Source organism: Erigeron canadensis, chromosome 9, assembly GCF_010389155.1.
Source record: "Erigeron canadensis isolate Cc75 chromosome 9, C_canadensis_v1, whole genome shotgun sequence".
Taxonomy (NCBI): domain Eukaryota; kingdom Viridiplantae; phylum Streptophyta; class Magnoliopsida; order Asterales; family Asteraceae; genus Erigeron; species Erigeron canadensis.
The window spans coordinates 8125218-8153006 of NC_057769.1; the positions used below are offsets into that span (position 1 = coordinate 8125218).

The window sequence follows — 27789 nt, forward strand, 5'->3', positions numbered from 1 at the left end:
TTAAGATTTATATTTAATTAAAAATCAAATAAATGAGGTTTATTGTAAAGAAAAAATGACATGACACATAGAATAAAATCCAACGTGGCCAAGATTTAAGATAGCCCCGAGGCGCTTTTGAGGCGAGGCGTACTGTATCATGTATGAGGCGTATAGAAGCGCAAGAGGTGTTTAGTAGTCCGAGCGTTTTACGGTCACAATCTTTCGTTCATTCATTGAAAAGAGAGGCTGTGAAAAGATGTTTTTTTTTAACATAACACATAAAACATGCACGTATAGATATGTAACCAGAGGATGAATGTTGATCAAAATTTATTAGATGATCTCGGTAAACGTAAGTCTATGAAAATATAAAATAACAAAAAATTTTATATTTTGTTGTTTTACATTTATTATGGTCTCATCTTTCCATTTTTTCATCTAGTTCGGCAAACACTTTTTCCACCTTAATCGCAACTTTGTCGGCTTCTTCATCTATCTTGTTAAACTTTTCCAATTAACTTGTCGTCGTTCTTCAATTTTTTGCATTTTCTTTCGATGTTCTCTCGTGATTCACAATAGTAAGCTCCAAGCTTTAGAGTTTGCAACCATCCGTAAAATATATCCTGTAGTACACATTAAAACAAATTTACGTTATAATTTTGTAAGTAAAAATAGGATCTATATTTAAGAGTACCAAAAGAGAAAGAGTCAGCTAAAAAAAGAGTTAACCATTAGATTGTATGAATCCATTGAAGTGATGGTTGTTATCAACAAAAGTATAGTTTATATAGGTAATAATGAATATTTTAAAAAGTAATGATGTTGTAGGTGATCGCCAAGTATATTAGATAGTTTTGTTTCCATGTTATAGATTAAATACATTTAATTGAAGTTGATGTTATTTTTAATTTGGTTGTAGATTACTGTATCTATTAACATAAGATATATTGTCTTAAAAGATTCATAGGTATTTCATATATAGTTGATTTAAATGTTATGTTATACACTTGTCGATGGTTGCCTGTGAATCACCAATTGGAATTATCGTTGATGACTCATTCCTCTTTTAAGCAGTTAAGCACCGATCAACAAGTAAATATTTTTTATAAGCAGTCTAACGTGAAGGTTTGTGGGTATCATATATTATGCGAAAGTACGTTATATAAAATGGTATGTTAGAGAAGTAATCAAAGTGTTGCTTACGACTAACCATTAATATTAACAAACATGTATTAAAAGTGAATGATGATAGCGAAAATGCTCAGATTGATCAACATAGCAATTCTTTGTGTATATTAGATGAAATTTTTGATCGATATTTGAAAAGGCTGAAAGTAACACTGGTCGATTTTAAGATCATGCTCACCAGAGCGATAGGTAAGTCACCACTTGGAACCATCTTTGATGACTGGTAGTTGATAATATGACAATTTAAAGCATTTAGGCATCAATTAAGAATTAATGTTCTTCTTAGCAGCAAAGTACCTATAGGTTGTAGGTATCATATATCTGCTAAAAGTACCTTAGATAGAAATTGGTATATAAAGAGAAGTAACGACAGTCCTGTTTACGACTAAACAATACAGTTAAAAATATATAGAAAAGCTTTCATAATAGAAGTATAATTATAGTAGCCAAAGAAGTAAAAGTTACAGAGAGTGCAAGACTTCTTTATACACAACATTTGTTGTAGTCTTCGAAATTTTCTTGTTTTTATCACATATCAAAACTTTCAATCCTTTTTTGCTTGTTACCCTTGAAAGTGCAACATATAATTGACCATGTGTGAAGACTGGACGTTCTAGATACAATCCAACCTTTGAGAGCGATTGTCCTTGGCTTTTATTGATGGTCATTGCAAACAAACGGCCAATGAGAACTGTCTCCTTTGTAATCTAAAAGGATCCCGTTTATCTGATGGAGACAATGTCATTCTTGGAATAATTTTTTTTTCCCAATATGGTTTTCCTGAAATGATTCTTGCTTCAATAACACGATCACCATGTAACAACTTGCAACCTTGTTCCATTACAAAGTCCGGCAGTTTGATCAATATTTCTAAGTAACATTACTGGAACATCTTTCTTCAAAGTCAACTTATGTTTGGGAGACCGCCGACATTGATGGCATTGAGGAAATCTGGAGAATACAAATCTTTGTTGATATCTTGAGCAAGATCAGATTCAGGGATTTGTCATAGCTTAGATATACCTTTTCTTCTTCGTTGATTAGGTCCATCATTGTCGTTGATAACATCTACAACATCATGTTGGAGCCAGAATTGCTCTTTGTTGAAAGTAAGAAGGGGTTGCTAATTTTCTATTCAACTCTGGATAGATGGTATCAATGATAGATTTGATAGGATCGGTTGTATCTGTTATGAGTATATCTTCAGGAATTTCAACATCAGTTTCTCCATCATTGGGTTATTTATTGTACCTTCTCCAATGCTCAATAGCCAATCCCCAATGCTTTTGTCTCAACGATTTCTAATAGACTTGTTCCTCCATGAAGCGCATGTTAACTGTAAGTTTAAGTACAGTACAATAGTTCCAAAGATAAGATGATTTAAGTGAAGCATTAACTATATCTTGACGTGTACCTTGTTGAACAACAGGAGAATCTGTCTAAAATCACCACCGAAACAACAACTTTACCTCCAAATGGTATGTGTGTGCTTTGAGGGTTAGTTGATTTTAAAATGTCTCGGAGAGTTCTATCTAAAGCTTCAAAGCAATGTTTGTTTGTCATTGGGGCTTCGTCCCATATGATCAACTTTGTTTGCTGTAACAATACTGCTAGTGACTATCTGGACGGATAGAGCATAATGATTTTGGTTATTTTTATAGGACACGAATCTCGAATGTGCTATTCTGCCACCGTCTAAGAAAGAGCTCCTATTCCACTTGATGCAACATTCAAAACAATCTATCGTTTTGAACGTATTGCTGCTGATAATGTTTTCCAGACAAGTTTTCCCGGTACCTCCATAACCGTATAGAAAAAAACACCACCTTGTTGTGCACCAACAGCTGTAATGATTGTTTCATAAACATGCTTTTGTTCATCTGTCAAACTTCGATACAAATACCATGTTCGATCTGTAGTTGGTCAAATAGATAGTTCATTTCATCGTCAATAAGTCTATTTCCAACGTCAGATAGAGATGTACCAACTGGGTAAGCATACCATGATATTTCTTTAGTGTACTGTTGTTACGTTGTAACAATTTCTCGATGTCACCAACGCAACGTCAAGTATTTGTTCATGTGTGAGGTTCATATCTGAAATTTAAAAAAAAGGAAAAGTGTTAAATTTTATATTAAAGGGTTATCACTGGTGTGTATATAATATATAATATAAGAAGAAAGTATAACAAAAATGAATCTGAGACCCTGTGATGAATTCTAGTTGGTGAGTTGGTGGTTTAGTAATTAGAAACGATTTGTCAAAAAAAGTTTCAGGAGTATGCAAACCTGGTCTTTTTTGTACTTTGTGTTCCCTATGAAGAATGTCTTCGGCCAATAGATTTGATGTTTGTTGCCATACAACAACTGGGTCGACCAAGCAGTCACTTAGAAGCATCATCACAAATAATGATCTCATAAAAGGACCAGATGCAGAGCGAGCTGCTTCTTTAATTGTCTCAATGTATTCTTTGTCATCATCCAACAAACCCATAGCGTAGCAAGTCTCCTTAAAAGATTCATAGGTTCTACCTCCATAAGTCCTGATTTCTTTATAAGATGCAGGTCCTTTTACATGGTTCAACAAAATTCTTAGGTAAAAAGTTGACTAGTGTTTAGAGAAACATTATGAATCCTTCCTATAGAAACCACTTTTCTGGATCGTCGAGCCCATTTTTTTTATCCGTCTTCCATGTAAAATGTTCAGGGAATTGACCATACGTTAACGTACGTGCCAAAGAATTTTCCTTGTTGCACTTCATCCATTCTAAAACATTGAACAATTGACAGAAGTCTTGTTAGACATTTTCAATAGTTAATTCTTCGGTGAATGTTATATACTGTTCGCCTTCAAGATGGAAAGGCAACCTTATAACAGAAGGAAATATGCAATGAATATCGAATCCTAAAATCCTCCAAACTGATTCACATGCTGATAAATATTTACAATCATAGTAGTCTTGTACTTCGTCAATGTCTTCATCAACAACTGCAGCTGTAACTCGATCATTTTTCTTTGTTTATGTACTTGAATAGATACTTTATAGTTCCTAACTGTTGCGCCACTCGATATTTAAATGGGCTTGATACCTTTTTGAAAGAGTAGGATTATAACAACAACATACCTATTATCTAGGGGAATTTTGTTTTTATTATTTTTCTACCGTTATCCGGTCTGCGGTAGTGAGGATAACCATCTTTGTCGATGGTTGTAATATCTGAAAAGTCTTTGGGAAATTTTTAGAACATTTCTTGTCAACCATACATGCAGCATCCATATTGGTTTCACCACATGGACCGTGAACCATTAAGCTGCTTACGATTTTATAAAGATCTGGATCAACATTTTCATCTGGAATCTCGGCAGAAATAAAATGATCTATTGAGTCGATGTCCTTGAGTTTATCTTTCTCATTCAAGAATAGACATATATGAGCATGAGAAGTCCACGTTTTGGAACTCAATTGTGTAAACAACTACAAATAGATTGAAATGAATTAATAAGTTTCTTTTTAAAAAAGTTCTATAGAGTGGCAAGGTTAAATTATTTTATAAAAACATACCTGCCTCAAGTTTACCAAAAATGTTGTTTTCTTTGATATCTTGCATCAACCGATCAACCTTAATCTTAAACATTTTGGATAAAGTATCGGCCCTATCTTCCAGATTTAGTTTGACCTGCTTCATATACCTAACAACTTCAGGCCATTGTGGATTGCATGTGAACGTTAAGAAGAGATCAGGATATCCATAGGATCTGCATATTGCCATTGCGTCCAAGTAGTTCTGCATCATGTATCTATGACTACCGGTAAATGAATAAGGCAGTATAACTTTTGTACCTATGTTTGCACTCTCGGTTATTCTACTATTTGAAGCTTGTTGTAAGTTCTTCAGTGAATCCGTTCTTAAATTGGACTGATTGTTCCTTACGTAGGAATTCTTTCTGCCTCAACCATCGTGTACACATCAACCAAGTATTGTTGGTATAACTTTCTGCCATTATGCAATAAAGATGGTACATCGTCCCTAAATTGGATTTGGTATGCAAATATCATGGTGACACGTTTTTTTTTTGAGGACTATTTTCATCTGCATTCTTATGATATATGTCAGTTTGATATCCATCTTCAGCATGTGGAAATAACAGTGGATATTGAAGTGCAAGATACTGTGGATGCAATTCACTAATTCTTTTTAAATGTCCAGAATGACTTTCAATCAGAATATCACGTTCATCAAAAGACATATCTATGTCACCAACAATCAGAGCTGCAATTTCATCAACACTTGGGAGATTGTATGTGCGACCATCCTTTTGTCTTCGACCGATAAGCTTTAGTTTGAATTTTTCTAGTAGGCTTAAGAGTAACGCGATCTCTTGCCATTCTGAACGTTTTGACTAACGGGTTGCAATCGTTTAGTAATTCAACCAAATGAGCAATCAGATCTGGATTTAGTTTCTGTTTGGTTACAGTAGAATCTGAAGCAGTTTTACTACATAAAGAATATAATATAATTTAATAGTTTATTATATGTATATGTATATCTATATTTATATAGTTATATCGTATAATAAGATAATATTATATTGTACCTAACTGCATTTAGCCTGTGTGAAACCTCATTAATTGTGTCGTATATGTACATCTGTGAAAACTTTGGAGCTTCACCTTCTATTGGAACCAATCCTCCCATCCGATGACAATTTTGTCCTTGTATCCGATAGATATAAGGTCCAGGACCGTTGTTCACTTTTTTATCAATTTTTCCACCCATTGACGTAAAAGCAAACATCATATTATACTGTCTGATGAATTCCATAAAGTTTTTACTCAATGGATGTCTATTGAAATAAAGATCAGATAGCAACGGGGGTGGTGGTTTGGAATTTGTTGGAAGAACAATTTTGCCGGTCTTACAACACATTGAGTATCTTCCATTTTTACCCCCTTCTTTACCTCTTAAAGTTTCTGCATGCCACACCATTGCCCCACAACTTATACACTTGTAGATCGGGTCCCCTTCATCAGCATAATCTGAGTTAAGATTAATTCAAACTATATCACAGAAGGTTTTTTTTCCCCCTAAATTAAATTTTCTATTCATAAGAGCATGATACCTGTGGACATTCCAGCAGTGGTTAAGTATTCTTTAGGTACATGACTATGATTATGAGCAGCTTTTTTTTATTTTCATATAAATTCTTAGTTTGAGCCGCATGCATCCAGCTGTATTTGCTCTTGATATTGCTTCCGGAAAAAGTTAAGAGAATATGTTAGTTAATACAGTTATAACGGTAGGTAGTTTACATATGAAGAGAAGCCATTATTGGTTGAAAATACCTGGAGAGACATTTGTTAAAGGAGTGATGATTGGAAAGTTAAGATTCTGCACATATGAATGATGCGATACATTTTTTGAACCATATATACATATCAGCAGAATGAATTTAGGAGTCACTAAGGTGTGGCCTTTGAAGTTAAAGTTATTAGTCTACAAACGTTATTTCCTAAATATTTGATAAAGAGTTGGTACCATATAAATGTATAAAAGGGAAAAGAGTTTTAATGGTACAATGGCCTTACCATTGTGGAAGGAGTGATGATGGGTGTGTTCATATTCTGCACAAATGAATGCTGCGATTCATTGTTAGCCTCATATATAATGGACTTACCTTTACGTTTGTCATGTGAAACATGGACAGGTGAGGCATCATTTGTGTTTTTTTTTGAAGCTATATACATTCTGCGTTTTTTGCGCGCTTCTTTGGCATCGTTGGTAATGTCATCTAAATAGAATAATGAAAGCTAGTGTTTCAATAAGTTTACAAAGTAAAAAATTTAATAGTCGAAGTATGATGTATTACCGTGGGAAGCTGCATGGGAAGGTGCAGAGGTGTGTCCGTACTAGAGTAAATTGGGAGAATTGGAAACGGTTGAAAAGTGTTGAGGTACATTCCTAGATCTTTTGGAAGGTAGTAATCGATGAGAAGATGATATATGATGTGATATTAATGGCGACTGTGAAACATGGACATTTGAGTGAGTATTTGTGTGTTTTTTTGAATCTATATACATTCTACGCTTTATGCGTGCTTCTTTTGCATCGTTGATACTTTCCTCTAGATACAGTAGTTAATGAAAGTTAGTGCTTCAATCAGTTTACAAAGTAAATACAATTTAATTGGCATAATATAATGTATTACCATGAGATTGTGCAGAGCTGTGTATATGTCCATACTGGAGTAAATCGGTAGCATTCCTAGATCTTTTGGAAGGTAGTAATCGATGAGAAGATGACATATTTTCCTAATCTTGCATTTGTGTATTTGTGCTTATTGGTTTTTGTTTATTTATAGTTTATTTATTTATGTTTATTGTTTATAGAGGAAGAGGTTCGATTATTTAGTTATAGATCTAGATATTTAGATATATAGAACGTATATAATATATATTTACAGATATTTACAGATATTCTTTTACATATATGTGAAGAAATATCTAGATTTTGAATATAATATCTTGTTTATAGTGATATGTTTGCTACATATATTTGATAAATATTTAATGGGAATAAGTTAGAAAGAAAGAAGAATAAAATATAATATTTGATGTATGTGTAATTATGGATTTTAAAAAATATCTAGATTTTGAATATAATATCTTGTTTATAGTGATATGTTTGCTACATATATTTGGTAAATATTTAATGGAAAATAAGTTACAAAGAAAGAAGAATAAAATATAATATTTGATGTGAGTGTAAATATGGATTTTCCTTCAATCACCGACTGCAACTCACCTAAGTCTTTGACTATCCAATTTATATAAGTTGGATTACATGATGTGCCTTTTTATTTGCATTCGGTTGGAAAAGTTGGGGTCCTGGAGTATAACAATAATTTCGGGGCATGATTGGCGACCTGTGCCTTTTGAATTTTATTAATGCTTGTTGTTTGTATTTTTAACACAATCTCGCCTTTGCCAGGATAATGGGAAAACAATATCATTTAAGATTTTTTACATTTTGGAGGTGAGGTAAATGAAAGTGGAAAATGGCCAAATAATATGTTAGTGTTTTTGCAACGGTGGAATCCCATTGTAAGAGATTAGCTTATTTCTAACAATTGATAAGTGGGATGCCAAAAAATTTGTAGGACCGTGTCCCAGTGGTGTCAAAGGAAACAAATAGAAGATTTAATACTATGTTAATCGATTTTCATATATGAATGCTACTGGACTTTTTTCATTTTAAACTTGGGTCATTAGATTTGTTGTTGTGATACGTTTTTGATGAAAATGGAATATGACCATACCGAAAATCGTCGGGCGAAATCCATCTCCTGTTTCATGCACCTAATTATGTAATTTCCAAGAACGAATATTTAAATGGAATGATGCAATTTTATTAAGAACAACCGAAACAATTTAACATTCATAAAAACTAATAATAATAATTAATGGAAAACACCCAATGGGTTAAAATGGATGGCACAACGTTGCATACCAATTATTAAGCAAAAAGCAAGATAAGCGATTTAGATCTAGCCATAACTAATGGAAAGACATAGAGTTGTCACTCAGGTTCAAGGATTTGAAACATCATTTTCAATGAGAATGCGTCTTCTCTTTGTGGTGGTCTTGGCACTTGATGGTTCCAAATCCGTATCATCATAATGAATAGCGGTTATTGAGTTCATAGTTTCTTCATTGTCTTTCATAATAGACTCCTGAGATGTTAGATACATAAATTAGAGAAGTAAATTTGGTGTAAAATATATTCTTAAATTTTAATTATAAGGGTTTGACAGTTTTTATTAATGAATATTTGGAGGAGACAATAATAATCAAAAAATTTGTTAAATGAGTATTGGTGGGAAGATAAAATGGAAATTATGGATTTCGTATATACAATAAATGAATTATACCTGTTCTACTCCATGTAGGTTACACCACTTTCTAATAATATTTTTGTCGTTGGTAAACTTGCCAACAGTATAAATCTTCCTAGTATATCTTAGATTGTAGGGAGTAACAGATACCCTCCAAAGGTACCTTTGACCGATGAGGACGTTAAGCTCATCGGGCAATGAGTCATTGTTGTTTGCCTGTTTTTTCTTTAGATCGTATGCAGTACTACTCACCAATTGAATGACATCTCTTTCAAAGAGGGTGAAAGCGAATGAGCCTGTTTCATCTTCTACTATGATATTGACTTTGTACCTAAGGTAAATAAACCATAGGGATTAACATTAGTATGCTAATGGTATATAAAATCACAAAATCAACAGTATGTTTATTATGATTAGGAATTAAGCGTTAATGTAAATGTAAACAAACCTTAGATAGAGAGGGGGTGATCGCCGCACTTGTTACATCTGAAAGGGATTACCAACTGTTCGTCAATTGAGCCAACAATTTCTTGTTCTGGATCTATGGTTACAACCTTTCTAGTGCATTTTTTGCAGGCAATATAAGACCATTCATCCTCATCAAGAAATCCTTCTATAGTTGATAAGTTTGTGTACCAAGTAGTCTGAATAAAGTTTGTAAAATATGTGAAAAACAACACATATGGTGCAATAATGAGATGCAAGTTTTAAATATATACCTTTTTTTGATTATCAATTGTGGCTAAAGGTTGACGGTCTATGTCCACCAAAAAATCATCTTCTGTAGTTACACTTGATTGTGACTGTTTGGGGGGATCTTATTTAACCCAGAAAGTTGAATGCCGTTATCGCTCATCGTATAATTGGCATAAATAAATAGTGTCTTCACATAGCTACAAAGTAGTGTAATAATATCTATTAAAAAATAAAGTATATTCTAGGTGTTGAGTACCTTTGCTTGAAATCTTCAACCTCATCAATAGAAGCATTGATCAAGAGTCTAGTTCCATAATAATCATTTTGAACTATGGGGTGCTCTGCATCAATAAAATTAAGGAAGTTCATTACTGGGGAACGTAAATACCAAAAAGACAAACACATTGGTGACATTTTAGTTGCTACCATTCCAAATCTTCATTCTTGCAAACTGTAGTGTTATTATAATTGGCTTTTCCATATCATGAGAAGCAACAAATGTCAAAAACTGTTCGGCATAAACACCAAACAAAGTGCAATCAATCTGGTCCCTCCTGCGTAAATTGGAAAATATATTATATAATGTCTAGTTAAACATACGACTTTTAAAACACAAAAAAGTTACTCCGTATTCATTAGAGTGGTGTTGATCAGAAATTTCTATTCTTTTTTATCTCCAAACGGTTGAGGATCACTATAAGTAACCACGCAGCCAATGACATCTGTAATAGCACATATTAAAGTCATACTATAAATCATGTGTACGGACCGAATGATAGGGAAAAGATGTTATAAGTAACAGGATATAATTAATAAAATTACCGATAGGGTCACCAATGACAACTTTTTGGTTGGTAATGTTGGTAAAAGATTCAAAATTAAATCGCAACTTTGATGGTTGTCTTTGTAGTAAGAGTGAGCTTATATGGATATTCGGTAAGCTTATATTTCGAGTTGTTTAAACCAATATTGAAATTCGAGATAACGACAACAGTATCATCAACCAAGATAAACTGAAATTTGGCTTTATTAGAATGACTTAATGATGCTTGCATCTTACTTCCCTGTTACGAAGAGAGGAAACCATATTTTTTTATCATGTCAACAAATAAAAAATAATAAAAATTTAAAATGTTGTAAGTGAATTCATAGATTAAAATAATGAAAACATACACGTTCGTCAAGTATAAGTACTTCCAAACTATGGAGGTGTTGTTTTTCTCCATATCCAGGTTGCAGCCATGTTTTAAGTATACGTGCTTTCACTGAACAACTATTTCGATATTGGTGATTGAGCTTTACATCATAAAAAAAACCATATGTGTAGCCATTGCTGCGTCACAACGTATTTATATAACAATTAGTACATCATTGTTTGAATAACAAAAGATGTCTTTTCATAATATGAAGCAAGGTAACAAAGTGTATAGAACATCAAGGTTTTTCCCTAAAAGCAAGTCAATACTGTTCTTTTCTTTTTTTCCTTTTTTTTTATTATTACTAATAATCAGGTCTTATTTATCCTGTCATCTTCTTTGTTGAAAATGGCACAAAAGATTTTAGATTTATGTTAAATAAAAATAAGAACATACACAACAACTAATTCCAACCATGGTATACTTGTAACAAACAATTAATAATAAATAACTCAATTAATCTTAAAATATGTAAAACTATTAAACTAACACTTCAGCCTGTTCTATCAAACACATATGTTGTACAGGGTACAGGGGAATCTGATTGCAGGCAGGCAGACATCACCAGTCTGGCTGTTCCAAACAGCCAATTTCATTTTATAGAAGTTTAAACTGAAAGGGAAATAACAATAATCAAACCAATCCATCAATAGACAAAAAGACTACAAAAGAAAGGCACTTTTATGTACCCTTTAACACTAAAAAAATAAACAAATGAATTAAAAACTTACAGATTTCGAGCAAAGAAGAGATACAGAAGGAGAAGATAAGTCGATAACAGCTAAAAAAAATAAACAAATGAATTAAAAACTTACAGATTTCGAGCAAAGAAGAGATACAGAAGGAGAAGATAATTTCAAAAACTCTTGATCGATATATATATAAGATGAACATTGATGTATTTTTTGCGTAAATGATATCATATTCCTAATTATGAAGATCTGAATTCCTATAATATAAGGGTTTATACAATTTGAAAGATTAGATCTTATGAGTAAAGGGGATCTATGAATATGTACGGGATATAGATATAGATCTATGAATATCTATGAATATAAAAGAAAATAATTGCCAAAGAAAATGATACATTGGATGGTTTGTTTGGCTTTTGGGTTTTTTTTTATCTAATTCTAATATATAATAAAATTTATCACTTTTTTATCATCAAATAATGAGAAAAAATGTATGAGAATGACACATAAGTGTTAATCCTACGTGACATTTTTATAAAATAGATTTTATTTTTTAGACCCTTTAAAATCCTTAGGATTCCTACTGTTTTAATAATTATATATATATATATATAATATTATATATATATATATATTAAATATCACATTTTTGATAATACATAAAAAGAATCTAAGTTATTCGGTTTTTTCGATTTAACCAAATTCATTATCATAAACCCATAACCAAACCAAAAACCAAATATATAATTTGGTTTTGGCTACAAACCAAACCCAAAACCTAATTCAAAAACGGTTTAGTTTTTTTCGGTTTTTTAAACAGTCCGGTTTACGGTTTAACCGGGTAAAGACCAAACCATGAACACCCCTATCTCATAGTATGAAGGTTTTCATCAAATGCCGTTTTGCAAACACAAAATTTCGATATTCCATAGCTATGTATGTAAACTTGGTGTTTGGTTAATACTTTGGACTGATTATGGCCTTACGGGTATAAATTTTATTTCGTTTTCTTCAACTTCAACGCAACGTTTATGCAGCAACCTCCATTAATTTTGCTGACCATAGTTGTTTCAACGAGTTCATAAAGAGTTTTATGAGTTTACGCCAAACTAACTTTTTGCCCAATTTTATTCCAATTTCAACATTTGTTGACAATATAATTTTCTTTCCGACCTATAGATTGATTTTTCTTTCTATTTTTTATCACCAAACAATATTGAATTTGTTAGTGAATGATCTATATCAACAATTAGCTAAGCACAATATACGACCTGATGGCATATTATACATGTTTAGGGGTGAGCAGAGTCTCGCATTGTCTCCCGATACCACGATATGGAAGAAATTCAATAAATACAAGTACAAATACTTCATTTTTATATCTAAAAAATTATAACTACATATGTTGGGCTTAAATTGACCAACAAAACCTCACACAATGCTTGAAAATTGCCGTTTTAAGAAGAAAAGAAAAAAAATGCTTGAAAACATTTAGAACTTTTACAGAAAAACACACATGAACAAAGTTGATGAAGCTTCAACAAGGTAGTTGAACTTTTTAATGTATAAACGAATACTCTCTTGAGATTATTATACTCACAAAATGGGAATACATAGGTTAAAAAAAAAAAAAAACAAGAGTAAAATGCAACGATCATAATACTAGTTTTCAACACTGAACAAAAAAAAACTAGGGTAAAATTAATAGTAAACACAAATATAATTATGTAATCAGTTGGAGCGAGTTAAAATGACGTACTGAATTTATTATCTGGTCCTACTTCGAGCTTTTTTCTTTTACAAACTTGTAGTCCAAGAAGATCAATGTCACTCGTGGATTTATGATAGATTGATAGTTAATGAATAGACGTTTAAAACCATGATCATTTTCAATAATTATATCATTATTATATGGAAGCTTATATTTATATATAGGAAAGATGTTATAATCAATGTTAAAATGTTAAAAGGAATTATTATTTTATAGTAACGAATAAAGATTATTAACATGTATGCAAGAATAAAAGATAAATTACGTATAATTGTATTTTTTGAACAACAAAATACATGAATTAAATTTTAAATATATTTTTCATCATTATAATTTACATCTACTACTATAAAATGCAAATAAATATTGTTAAAGTTAAAAATAAAAGACTAAAAATATCAAAATAAGATTGGAATAAAACATAGAACTTTAGAAAGATTTTTAAATTTTCCCGTAAACGTATACGCTTACAGCCAGGAAGGTGTCGAATACTGACGACGAATATAGAGATAGTAAAAAGGTATACGAGGAGGAAGAATGCGTTGTACTTGTATTATTTTAATTCATAAATAATTCTATTATCATTTTTTTTTTGAACATTCAGTCGGTATGCGACATCAGAGAAACATCACCGTATAATGGTGAAGCCTTGCACGTACCCTAGACAACGAGATGTTAACCATGAGTCGTTACAAGTATTCGGAGGAAAAAACCTCAAGACTTGTCATCCTTAAAGATCGAACTCAAGACCTTAAATAAAACCTAAGATGTCTCTAACCAATAGTCATCATTGTCATTCTATTATCATATTTGGTGTAAAACGTTGTAGAATTTTCTTGACGGAGTCCATATGTCTCCATGATTGGTATAGAAACATTAAAATTTAAAAATATAAGTAATCATATAAAATTAATTAAAAATGGTTGACAAAAAGTCAAATGAAACAATCAATGAAAACACACACAGATGACATTGGCTGTCACTCCAACAACTTTCATTCATTCTTTTCTTGCCTAATTTAATCCAATCCAATCCTTTCTTTTATATATACATATAAAAAAATATCTTCTCCAAATAAAAAAACTTAAATCTTCTTCTCCATAAACATAATTCAATTCAAGCTGCTGCTGCTGCTCATAAAAAGAAAATAAAACTTTCTTAAAAATACCATAGTCATAGTAAATAAACAAAAAAAATGGGTGGTGCTTCTTCTGTTCCTGAAAATTCTATTCATGAATTTACTGTCAAGGTTTTCCACCAGCAAACACTTTTTACTAATATATTCTTGTTAACTTTTTTAGTAGTTTTTTTTTTTTTTTTTTTTTTTTTTATATAGAGTTTGCTATGAATAATACGCGGTAAAATGTTATACATCGAAATTACTGCTCAAAAAATAATATTATATGTATGTATACAGGATAGCAAAGGAAGGGATGTGGATCTTAGTATCTACAAAGGCAAAGTTGTTCTTATTGTTAATGTTGCTTCCAAATGGTTACTTACTTTTCCTTTCTTTTATTTTCATTGTTATTATACTTATTGGGTATTGTTGTTTTTTTTTTTTTTTTAAAATTTATTTATATATGGAGTATTATTTTTGTGTTGTAATTATTTGTTTTTTTGTTGGTGGGGATTGAAACAGTGGATTTACAAACTCAAACTATCCACAACTGACACAGCTTTATGAAAAGTATAGAGCTAAAGGTATATTCCTTTTTTTTTTTTCCTATGAAAACTTCAAGTGTTTTAATTTATGCTGTTTGGGTGAGATAAGAATTGTATGACAATGTTTAGATGTGAGATTTTCTGAAGTAACAATATTCGGAAATTATAATACGTTGATTAATGTTATTGATAAATAAGTTTATTGGTTGTATTTAGTGCAATTTAGGGGCTAGTTTAGCAGGTTGTTTGGGTAAAGCTTATTTTCATAGTTTATGCTTTAAGCTTAGTAGCTTATGACATTTCAATTAGCTAAAAAATGAGCTTAAGCTTATTGGCTTTCTTCACTTGTAAAAATGCTAACAAGCCCACCAAAAAATCCCTCACAAACACTTGAAGTAGCTTATTATGTCTTATGCTATTGAAAACAACTTAGCTTAACGTAAGGGTAAACTTCATAAGCTATCTCAAACTGCTTATTGCATATTCATAAGCATATAAGCATTTCTCTTGATCCAAACACTTAACATGCTTATCTGCTTTTCATAAACACCCTCTTATACATTTAATCATCGAACTAGAAATCAACTCATATAACTTAATGATTACTGTACGCTAGTTGGTTCGAGTATTGGTCATGTTAGACCTTGGCACACACATCTAGGAATAAACTTGTTATTCTCATTTTGTAGTTTATGAGATTTGATCCATGTTTACCATCTAAGCTAGCTTTCTTCTGAACTTTATAGAGGAACACTTAGCTCCTTCTGATTTTTGGCACACTGATTGATGAATTGACTAATATACCAAGCTTACGTAGACATACCTAAACGAGCTTATGGGATGCACACACATGACTTGAGAATAAGTTTTGCAATGTGTGACTAGAAAAAAATAAGTTGATGTTATGCATATCAAACTGGAGTGAGGCATTAGTCTCTCTTCTTGATATATATTAAACCCGGAGTTTGCTTTTGAATCCATCTTCTGTTCTTATTAAATTAATAATAGTTCACTCTAATACGGGTTTGCACCACCTATTTTTTACATTAAAATAATAAAATATTTGTGAGCTAGAACGAGAAGTGAAGTCTATCTATATTATCATCAGGTCTTGAGATCTTGGCATTTCCTTGCAATCAATTTTTGAACCAAGAACCAGAATCAAGTGAGAAAGTAGAAGAATTTGCATGTTCAAGGTTTAACGCTGCATATTCTATCTTCCAAAAGGTAGGTTAATATTCGTTTTCTTGGGTGTATACATGATACCTATACAGGCGTGATGTGTTTGATATTTTATAAGGATCAACTTTTTTCCAATAGTCTAATCATCTGCATCTAACTTTAAAAGGTTCGTGTCAACGGGCCCAAAACAGCACCTCTCTACAAGTTTCTTAAAGCCAAGAAAAGCGGGTTTTGTGGGTCTCGAATCAAATGGAACTTCACCAAGTTTCTTGTGGATAAAGAAGGCCAGGTCATAGCCCGATATGGGCCAACTACATCACCCCTATCCATTGAGGTAAACGGTTGCATACCAGCTCTTCTCATATTCCTTTGTATTCTTAAAAATAGGTGTCGATTGCAAGCTATGTTACTTATGGTTAGGTAGTTTGGGTTATGTTCCATTTCTAGGCTTCTAGCATGTCAAACGAGCGGAAAGATATAGGTTTCATGTGTTGAAATTAGCCCATGGTCGTATTTAATGCACTATTAATTTATAGAGGTGTTACCTCTTAATAGTCAACCTGGCCCGTTTTGTTCAATACAAAAACCTACCTTTCTTAGACCCGTTACCCGATCCTTCCCCCCTCTTTTGCCACTGCTATTATCACTCACTAAATGAACAACTAACGGTTTTAGCATTGTTAACCTCATTGCAGGGAGCTATTCAGAAGGCGTTGGACGCCTAGTAAGGTATTCAACATCAGATTCTGTTGAAGTGAAGGTAACCAAGATCCCTGCCAATCATATGGGTACTCAAGATTCATCCATGAAAAAAGGCTTTAGTAGTGTATAGCATAAGCGTCAAAGGGGTGAACCGTTGTGGACGAGAGTTGAAACGTTTACTGTAATTTATATTACGTTGGTTTGGCATGCGTGGTTTGTAGTTATTACTTGTTAGATGTCCAGGTTTAGTCTATCTTTTTTGAAGGATCGGTTATGTTTCCTGTCATCACTTTCGTTTGTGAAAAGATAGTAAGAATGTATGTTTGTGATTACTTGATACCATTCTTGACCATTGTGGCAGCAAATACGGAAATTTTACCAAAGAAAATACCAAAAGGCACACGGTATATGAAATACACCATATAAACCTCTATGAAAATTACACACTCATCTTTCAATTTTTGTAACTTTATGTATTTGTTTTGAGTTTAGTACAAATGGGTGTGTGTCTGGTAGTAGGTAGTATTTGAATTTTGAAGCGTTTAATACAAAAAAGCCAACTTTGATATAGCATCGGCCCATATTCAAGTGTATTTATGCATTATTTGTTAGCATTACATTGTTTAATAAAACTAGGTTTGACAAGACTCGTGTTTTGTTGATGTTGTTACTAGTGAACCAAATTAGAGGATTCTAACTATGCAGAAATGCTAAAGAGAGACAACTACAAGATTTTGGCATTAAGTAATGCAGAATAATAAAGAAAAACACTAATAATCACACAATCTTGTCAAGAGTGAGACATGGTCAGTCGTCCACTGTGGAATGTACAACCCATTCTTATAGGGTAAATTATCATAAAAGTTGCAACACATAAACAAAAATTAAGGTCTTTGTTATGATGTATTAATTATTACAGAGTTTTACATCGAATTTTTGCTTAAAGTTTATGTTTTACTTAGACATCGTTTTGGCATGTCAGTATAGGTGTTCATTGGTTCGGTTTTCGGTTATTCGGTCTATTTGGTTCGGGTTTTTCGGTTTTTTTTATTTTTGTTTTTCAAAACCAAAATCGAATCAAAACCTAATTTAAAATGAAAAAAACCAAACCAAAAACCAAATTAGAATTTGGTTCGGCTTCGGTTTAAAATTGAAAAAACCAAATTCACAATTTTTGTTTGTCTAGGTTGTGTTTCAACCAAAATAATTTCAATTTTCATCGAAGTAGTAAATTTAGACTTCAAGTACAATATGGATAAATAAGTAACATAACTGAAACAACTAAACTCTTATTTGTTATCCTTATATTAAAATTTTTTTATCAAGTCTTACATTGTTTGTCAATTGAATTATTCTAATTTTAAAAGAAATCAATTATATAATATACAAATAGAAAACAAAAGTAAAAAATATATTAATAACTATCCATACAAATATATATATATATATATATATTAAATATCACATTTTTGATAATACATAAAAAGAATCTAAGTTATTCGGTTTTTTCGGTGTAACCAAATTCATTATCATAAACCCATAACCAAACCAAAAACCAAATATATAATTTGGTTTCGGCTACAAACCAAACCCAAAACCTAATTAAAAAACGGTTTGGTTTTTTTCGGTTTTTTAAACGGTCCAGTTTACGGTTTAACCGGGTAAAGACCAAACCATGAACACCCCTATGTCAGTACGTCACCAAAATATGAATAATTCCAAAAACTACTAAGAATTATTTGAGCCATTCCAAAAAAAATAAAAATTTGAAACTAATGAATCTACTTCTTGTATCTTCATTTTATAAAATAGTTGAAGGTTCTTGAATGTAATATGTTAATGTCGTGTATTGATTTCGTGTGGTGTATATTTCATGTTAAAAACTCATTTTTCTGTCCCAATAATATATACTACTTAATCTTAGTAAAGGGGTGTTTGTTATTATGATTATAAAACAGATTTTGTGTTTTCAAAATAAATTATACGTTTTCAAAACTACGTTTTGAAGAAGCATGTAGGTCAAAACTGCGTTTTTCCAAACACCCTCCAATTAAATATATATAAAAAAAAAATCTTGGTAAGTATAAGATGATGATAAATGATAAAATGAAAGGATAAAATTTAAAATAAAATCTACATTTCACCATATATCACTTTTGCTAAAGTTTACATTTCTTCATACCACTTTTGCTTTACTTAAAAAAAGTTACTGCTTTGCTTACGTGGATAAACCCACACACACACACACCCTTCTCCTTCCCCGCTTCTTTTTCTCAGAACACACCCACCCTAGCCATCAGCCACCACCACCAGCACCCCTTCATTTTCATTTTCCGGCGAAACCAACAAGTCACAGCCGCCCGGAATTCCTTTGCCCGTGATTTTTGGGTGTGGATAGAAGTGAAGTTTCCTTAAAGAACAAGGTTAGATTTACAGTCTGATTATATATATGTATGTATAGGTTTTATATATGTAATTATGTATATACAATCAATCTAATAATCGAGATATAAATGAGCAATGAAAAAATAAAAAGACAAAACCAATCGAATAACACAAAGTCAAAACGAGCCTAGGTTTTTAAAACCCTAAAATAAAACCCCTCATTTCTATATCTATTATACTCTGTAAAGCTTCCTTTAATTTTAATTATATACGTATATATATTAGTTATACCCATGTCACTATATGTATATGTCTTGTAAATTTCGTGAATCTTGATTAATCCATTCACATGGCCAGGTGAATCAATATCAATGGCATACAGACGAAATCTCATTTCAAGAACCAAACTTTTTGGTCAACAAAGATCAATCACACCTTCAATTTCACATTTTAATCATCGTAATGATGAAGAAAGTAATACCCATTTACCCAATGAAAAAAAGTTGTGTGCTTTTACTGGATTTAGATCTTATAGTAATGGGTTAGGATTCGGGGGTAGTGGTGTGGGTTTTCGGGATACGAGATGGTGTCGAGACGTACCAATGGGGACGATAAGTGGGTTTTTGTCGGCTAGAAATATGTCAAGTAGTATCGGTGATGGAGTTAAAGAAGGAGTTGCAGATAAGTTTGAGTATATTGATGAGTTGGCTGAATTTTTGTCTGATAAAGCTACGGAAGTTGTGACGAAGACGACTGAAGCAGCCCCTGCTATTAGTGAAGTTGCTGTTGCTGCTGCGGATTCTTGGCCACCCGTTGCAGCTTTGCAGTATGCTATTGATGGGATTCATACCTTTACCGGCCTTAACTGGTAAGGCAATATGAACGAAGATTGTATTTTGGTTTACTGCTGATATTTTTTGCATGTTTGTAATTTTGTATAAAGCATAGTTGTCAAAAGCGAAGGCGACCTCAAAGCGCAAAGACCCCAAATAGGGCGAAGGCGAGAGGCGCAAAAAAAGCGCACGCCCGGGAAAAAAAAAGCGCACTAAGTAAATATTTATATATAGTGAAAAATAATAGTAAAAAAATATCAGATATCAGTTATAAAACCAAATATCATTCAAAATATAACTTTTCCACCAAAAAATTCAAATTATTAGACTATTATAAACATATATAAAAAAAACATAATTTTTTCTTCCCCCCATTTTATATTTTCACTATCTTCTTTTATCTTCTTAAACGACTATGGTCACTCATTAGATCTAGCCACGATTCGGCCGGATCTTGAATGAATCTTGACCCATTAAACCATTTTGACCGTCGTTGACCACCACAGTTGACCGTTGTTGACTGCCTTTTTCATGGTCGACTTGGGCCTAGGGTTTCAGGCGCTGGAGGTGCGCCTCGCCCGCCTTTTGGTTGGTTTAGAGGAAAAATGTGAACAATAAAGCGTGTTTGAATTTCAGATGTATTGGTTATGAACTTGTTACATTGATGATATCTTGTTACCTCAGAAGAGGTCTTGGGTTCGAAACCGCCCTAGGTAAACATCTAGGGGTTGGCCAAGAAAATGGTTGGAAATGGTCCGGGTATCCCTTTTAGGCCGCATATATCAGCGTTAAAATGACTCACCATCCCCGGGTAACTTGAATAGGGAAAATTTTCGTCTTGTACCCCTTTTTACTTTGAAAGTAAGTGTATTATAAGGGAAATGATTAAATAGGGTTACAATTAAGCTTTGTTGGACCGTGGGTTATTGAAAGTTAGTAGGATAGTGAAATAATTTTCTGGCCAGTGCTTAAGGTATGTGATTAGACGTTCGTATAAGCTTATCAGAATGTTGGTACATCTTCATATGCTTTTACAACTATTAAGTTAGTAATGGTGTATAATCTGTTACAGAAAAAAGGCTTTGCTTTATAGTCCTATAGATCATATAAATTCTGTTGGTGCCTTTTGGGATAGAAGTTGTCCGTCACTGTCATTTTTGCAGTTCCCTTTTGATGTAGTATTTGCTTGTGGCAGTCCTTAAAGTAGAGCTGTAGAGATGATATTTCATCATAGGCTGTTAGTACTAGTAGTTCATGTTGCTGAAATTACACCTTGTGTGTAGCATTTCACAAGAAATACGGACGATTTGGCAGCCTGACATCACTGACCGGAACGTCGTATCTCATTGTTTGACTAGAATGAAAAATAAGTAAGAAAATGTAGAGATACCCTAACCATGGAAGACCTTCTCAAGTGTTGGGGAAAAGCTAAAAATTATGTTGTCTCTTAGCCAATGAAAAGGCTTCACTAAGTGATATCAAACACTTGACTTACTCAAAGGCTGCTCTCATTCATCTATACCAAAGACTTGTTGGAAGTTATACTACTTATCTAGATGTGGTGTATATGCATCTGATTGTAATAACTTGTTGATGATGAACTGCTATTAACAGGTCTGTAGATATGACATGGTATTAGTTTTGACTTGTCATGATATGTTGTTCTCTATTAGACTTTTTCAGCTCACTGTATATGCACAACAGTAAGCGAAAATAGTAGATGTGTAATACATTGATGCTCTAAGGTGCAAAGCATGAAAGTCATTATAACTAAATCCCATTTTTTAGTTTTGTTAGTTATTACATATTACATTGATGTTGTGTTGAATGAGATGGTGAAGTTCACATATGCTTTGAAAATAAATGTAACATACGGAAATATGGGAAATTATTATATAGGGTCACAAATAGGATTTATCGGGCCGTGACTCTTGCTTATTGGCTCAGTGGAAGATAAGAACGACAGTGAGAAAATATTTGTAGATCAACCTTCAAGGAAGTTATATTTCAAACTTTTTTGTTATGCAATGAAACTTTGATATAAGGATATGAACTACAATCAATATAGTGTGTGTGATGTATTTTACATGCGAATGGATGTCCATGCTTAGTTGAAATCTCACTTTCATTTCTAGAATTAAATTATGTATATATCTTTTGTACTGATCTTTCGTGTCTTTTGTTAGGTGGGCAAGCATAGTAATTACCACTCTCATTATCAGAACCTTGTCAATTCCAATCTTGATCAATCAGCTTAAAGCAACTACAAAGTTAACTGTAAGTTATATACTATGTCCGCTTTTCATTTACTTGACCAAAAGGTTTGGAACAACACTATGTATTCAATTTCGGTGGTATACCAGTGGTATTTCTGTTTTCGGTCCTCTTCTATAATTTCGTTCCTGATAATTTAGGTGAAATTTACCGAAATTGGTCAAATTGTGGTCTAAATTTTGGTGGTATACCAGTTTTTCAGTTTTTTTTTTTTAAATTATACATTTTTTGTCCAAACTTAAAAACAGCATAAGAAACACCAATTTTTGCAAGAAGTTATTAACACTGATCAATCAAATATTGACACTTTTAAGCTTGACTTTTGTTATTTAGATTGAGTATTAAGTATTAATTATTATATGTATGGATATTGCATAATAATAAAATACCAAAATCCCACCAAGTTTCGAAAATTTCAAAATTTGGTTCTTGACCGCAGCACCAAAATTTCGGTTTTTAACTACTTAGCGGCAGAGAATCCTGAACCGACCCCGTGGTCCATTGGACCCAACTGGACCCTTTACCAAGGATCCTGCACATTCGATGATCAGCTGTCTAGGAGTACCACCTCGTGGGTGGAAAACCGATTCGAATTCGTGACCTCTATCTTGACCAAATTCCTTCACATTGGCTCCACCATGCATTTACACTTGGTGATGGTACCACTAAGGCCAAAGCCCTGTGGTTGTCCGCCTTTTTTTTCTAATCTATATTTTACATAACATATTGACGAGTTTGTGCATTTGGCATTGACATGATGTAATTTCTGTTATCCTATAGCTTTTCCAAACTGTAATCTTTCATATTAGTATGGTAGCTAAGTATTTCCCCAGTGATTTGATTGTCATTTTTTGTTAAAAGGTGTGTCTTGTATTTTTGTTTTACTCAGATTTTGAGACCAGAATTGGAGCAGATTAAGCAAGAGATGCAAGATAAGGTATGTGCATCAAACTGCTCTTTTGTGTTGCATACCCAAAAGTCCAAAGCTTAAACTTTCTTTTTTTCAAGCTACTAAGTTATATTCTTGTGAATCTCTATTTTTTTTATGGGCGATGGCACCATACAACTTTTGGTAATGATTAGTTATTCATTCAAATAAAAGGCTAAGGAAGACCGTGGGCTTTACTTCATTCATGTGGTCTGAATGTTTGTTTGTGGAATCATTGTCCCATTGATTCCTAAGTGAAGTAGATAAGTTTAACATTCTAAAAAATGATTTTCTAATATCTGTAACACTTTTTATAGGGCATGAGCCCGTCAGCTGTATCTGAAGGTCAGGCAAAAATGAAGAGGGTATTCTCAGAGTAAGCACTAATCCATGTTCCGTATTACATGATTATACTTGCTTAAATAATGTCAATGTTAATATTGGAACATCATAATTCTGCAGACATGGTGTTAGTACCTTCACTCCACTTAAGGGGCTCCTCATTCAAGGCCCGGTTTTTGTCAGTTTTTTTCTTGCGGTAAGTAAATATATTATCTTTGTAATAAAACATTCAATCTTAGTGTACAACTTTATGCAATGTTATATTTAAAAAGAAAATTGAAATTACTAATCTTATAGAAGTAAATGGAAATTTTGCAAATTTATATTTGCGTTCAAATTTTTTATACCTTTCATCTGCAGATTCGGAACATGGTGGATAAGGTTCCATCTTTCCAAACTGGTGGGGTGTCTTGGTTCACAGATCTTACCACTGCCGATCCTTTCTACTTACTTCCTTGTTTGACTGCATTTACATTTTGGATAACTGTGGAGGTATACATATTATCTTTATAATTACAAAACTTATTCACTGCGGTTTCACTTGATTTTGTGTATGTTAAACTTCATGTCGCATGAGACTAAAAAATATGTAGTCATTGCTCCACCACGTTTGAGTATTCTCATTGTTGAGCCTCCAGTTTACTCGCTCCATACACAAAATACAAATTTATATCAAGCCTTATAAATAGTTTATATGGATTTATAATATCAACATAATTTTATCTGCTGTGTTCAGTGTAACATGCAGGAAGGATTGGAAGGCAATCCTGCTGCTGGCACCATGAAAAATGTCTCGAGAGCTTTTGCTGCTCTTACAGTTCCCTTGACTGCTACCTTCCCGAAGGTAGATTTCATAACTTTTTGACAATTCAGTTTTTTGTTGTGATGGTTGGCACTCTCCCCGTTCGATGAAAGCTGCAAACAATTTCCAATTTTAGACATCTCATTACAAATTTACAAGACTATATATCGACATGACAAGTCTTTGAAGTTATCTCCAGTCAAATGATAATTTAGGCTTCTCTTTTTTAACTAGCTGGTCCTAAGTCCTAACTGATACATCTGATTCTACCTTACGACAAAGTTTAGAAATCATGGAATTCATTTGATTTGTTAACCATTCAATGCATACTCCGTATCCTTTGATTTGGATGATTTGGATATTTAATTAATATTTATAGATATAAAGAAATTAAATATTCTAAAATCTAAACTTCATCAATCACAGAATTTTAACTTTGTAGGAAATAAATATAGATTTAGTTACCGGATTTTTAAATCATTTGTCCTAATATATAGTTTTTTTTCAATAATAGTAATTGATGATAATTTATTGGATTTGAAATATATTTGCCTAATTTATTTGTATTCGATGGAATTACTTTCATACACGGGAATTGTACATAATTTTATATTTAATGTTTAATGTACTAAATTCAAATAAATGAGGTTGGTTTGGAATGAAATAGAGGTTTGGTGAGGTTTGGGAATAGGTTAGGAATGGTCTTAAATAGGTTCGGTATATAATTTTATGTTTAATGTAATCAAGTTCAAATAAATGAGGTTGGTTTGGAATGAAATAGAGGTTTGGTGAGGTTCAGCAATAGGTTTGGAGTGGTCTTCAGTAGGTTCGGTAACTACTGTTTTAGTTATCATAATATCATATAGTTATAGATAGATATAGATTTATCACAAACATGCAAGCGATATCACTTGGTGAAAACCGCAGTCTCCCCTGCAATCTATAATCCTCAGTTTTGTATATTGTTTGCTTGAAGGTTATTTAAACCCATTTTTACAATATTGATCTCTTTATAGTATTTTCATACACAGTTTAACCCTTACGCCTATCCATAAATTTAGCCCCTTAAACCTATAATGATTAAATATTTTTCCGTAGGTTTATTATCAAAAGAAAGTTAGTTTCGTCTAATACTACTTAGCTGTTAGTGTACATTTTTGATGTGAAATTTTGGAGTTTATATACTTTATTTCTTCTTGTAATTACATCTTGGATTTTCATATTTAATTTCTTCAATTATAACTACTAGAATATTTTACCTAAAATAATAAAAATAAACATATTCTAATTAAATATAATATTTGAAAAATCTTTTAATCAAACAATAGAAAGCTTCAACTAATTTAACTAAAGCATCGTATAACTTAACTAACCAATTTATAACTAATTATAAATTACTCTTTTTCAATAACATAGCATAATAGATGACTATAACCTAAGAAAATATTTGATGTGTTTGTTTCAATATATACATAAACTTTGGCCCGTAATGTATATCGTTATTAATTTTCCGCTACTGTTTTCTGAGCGGGTCAAAACTCATATTCAAAACTTATTTCTGGTTGATAGGAATCCTTATTTACAATGTATTTGACAGCTTAAACTAGACCCCAATTTCGATTAGATAGGTTTCCGTACGACCAATTGGGGGAAATCTGTAGTATACATCATGTGGGAAACCCACTACTTACACAAGCTATGGATCCATGCTATACATGTCACCCACATTTTGTATACATATTATATTATGATTTCTCTTTTTCTAAGTCACGTGGAACTCAACCTTGCTTCTTTTGCTATTGTCAAACTCTATTAAGTATTAGAGTTTATATCAATATTTTTTTGTAGATTAGTGTTACTATAAGTAGTTTTGAGTAGGATAGGAGATCCATTAGGACTAGTTTTATTGATTTATCTCATATTGACCCGTTAACTTACCCAACCTGACCTGCCCTTGTGATGCTTCTTAAATAACAATATAATTCTTGGGACGTTGCAAGATGTCTGTGTCATGAAAATTGCATCATCTTCTTTATTGATTTCCAAAATATACGGACCATATCTGAACTTTTTGGATGTCATTCTCATTAATATCAATTTTTACATTTGGGCAGGCTCTCTTTTGTTATTGGATCACCTCCAACTTGTTCTCCCTTGTATATGGACTTGGTAAGTTACTAGATTTCACTTAGAAATTGCTTTATGGTATTTGTTAACTTATGTCACCTTCTTATGGTTTGTAGCTAGTTTTCTGCTCAGTTTGAACATACTTCAAGTTCATATGCCTACCCATCTCGTGTCTTATGTGTAGTTTGCTAAGTTATCTAATTAACGTTCTTGCTATCTTTTACTCAGTAATAAAACAAGAGTCTGTGAAGAAGTTCTTGAACATACCCATAATAGTACCTCCTCTGCTAGCCATTGGTGAGTCCAGGCCACCCGTCTCCTTCTGGGATTCAATGAAAAAGTACGCTGCTGCAAAAGCAATGGAACAACAAAAATCAGGAAATTCAGAGCCATCACTCATAAGTAGACTTTTTTATCCATCACGACTTCGCGACGGGAATACATCTTCAGAAGAAAAGCCTAAAAATATTATATCATCAGCTGCTGTTAGCCATAGGATAAAAAATTTAGAGAAACAAGCCAAAGGAAGAAAGAAGAACAAGAGGAGGTCAGTATGAAAAGCGACTTTAAAGTTTATGCATTTGGATCTTTTGATCATGCTGGGCATCTACCAAATAATGTCCTACTGGATAAAAGAAATAGCATACTTGTCATATTATTTTATATTATAGCTGGACACATAATGTTCGAGGTAAATTTCATGATATGGTTTACAAAAACACATCTTCATGATTCTACCTCCAGCCATTTTGTTTATGTAACATGTACTATTTTTGTCTGTTAGAAGAGCGAGTTTTCGTTGTCAGTTGAGATTAGAAACTTGTTATAGCCAATAATGTATGACATTAACAACATAAGCTTAGCTTACTAGTTTTTTATCTGACATTTGTTGGTGTAACTACATATTAAGTTATGACGCCAAGTGATCCCTGTTCACGATCCTGCAGGAACAGTTTTTTTATCACGGTAAAATTATGTATTATTCTTTTAGAAGTTGTAATGTTTATGAGAATTGCTTTGCTGTTCATACGTAAATCATTATTAAATATAAGATTATTGCAGCTGCAACATAATATCTTAGATGATGGTGCTTTGGTACTTAACAGTTCACCATGGAAAACCAGAACCAAA

General features: G+C 32.4%; 2 protein-coding genes and 1 long non-coding RNA gene across 4 annotated transcripts; 2 read left to right on the forward strand and 1 right to left on the reverse strand.

Moving 5' to 3' along the window:
* Positions 1-8709: 8709 nt before the first annotated feature.
* LOC122580884 lies at positions 8710-9899 on the reverse strand. 2 transcript variants are annotated; one of them, XR_006320904.1, is made up of 4 exons: positions 9783-9899; positions 9512-9707; positions 9316-9394; positions 8710-8901 (listed from the first exon to the last, which is right to left on the reverse strand). It is a non-coding gene; the product is annotated as an uncharacterized LOC122580884 (long non-coding RNA). The 2 variants fall into 2 exon arrangements; XR_006320903.1 differs by lacking the exon at positions 8710-8901 and having other exon boundaries at positions 9137-9394.
* A 4533-nt stretch (positions 9900-14432) lies between these two features.
* Positions 14433-17299, forward strand: LOC122582505 (probable glutathione peroxidase 5). The gene is made up of 6 exons (XM_043754909.1): positions 14433-14667; positions 14836-14912; positions 15061-15122; positions 16192-16310; positions 16432-16599; positions 16961-17299. Exons 1-6 carry the CDS (start codon positions 14614-14616, stop codon positions 16988-16990), a joined length of 510 nt encoding a protein of 169 aa, XP_043610844.1. The 5' UTR covers positions 14433-14613; the 3' UTR covers positions 16991-17299.
* Positions 17300-19183: 1884 nt separating this feature from the next.
* On the forward strand, positions 19184-27670 carry LOC122581349 (mitochondrial inner membrane protein OXA1-like). Its single transcript, XM_043753567.1, has 10 exons — positions 19184-19390; positions 19710-20220; positions 22372-22462; positions 23349-23396; positions 23705-23763; positions 23850-23925; positions 24090-24221; positions 24466-24573; positions 26646-26700; positions 26887-27670. Exons 2-10 carry the CDS (start codon positions 19724-19726, stop codon positions 27213-27215), a joined length of 1395 nt encoding a protein of 464 aa, XP_043609502.1. The 5' UTR covers positions 19184-19390; positions 19710-19723; the 3' UTR covers positions 27216-27670.
* The last annotated feature ends 119 nt before the right edge of the window (positions 27671-27789 follow it).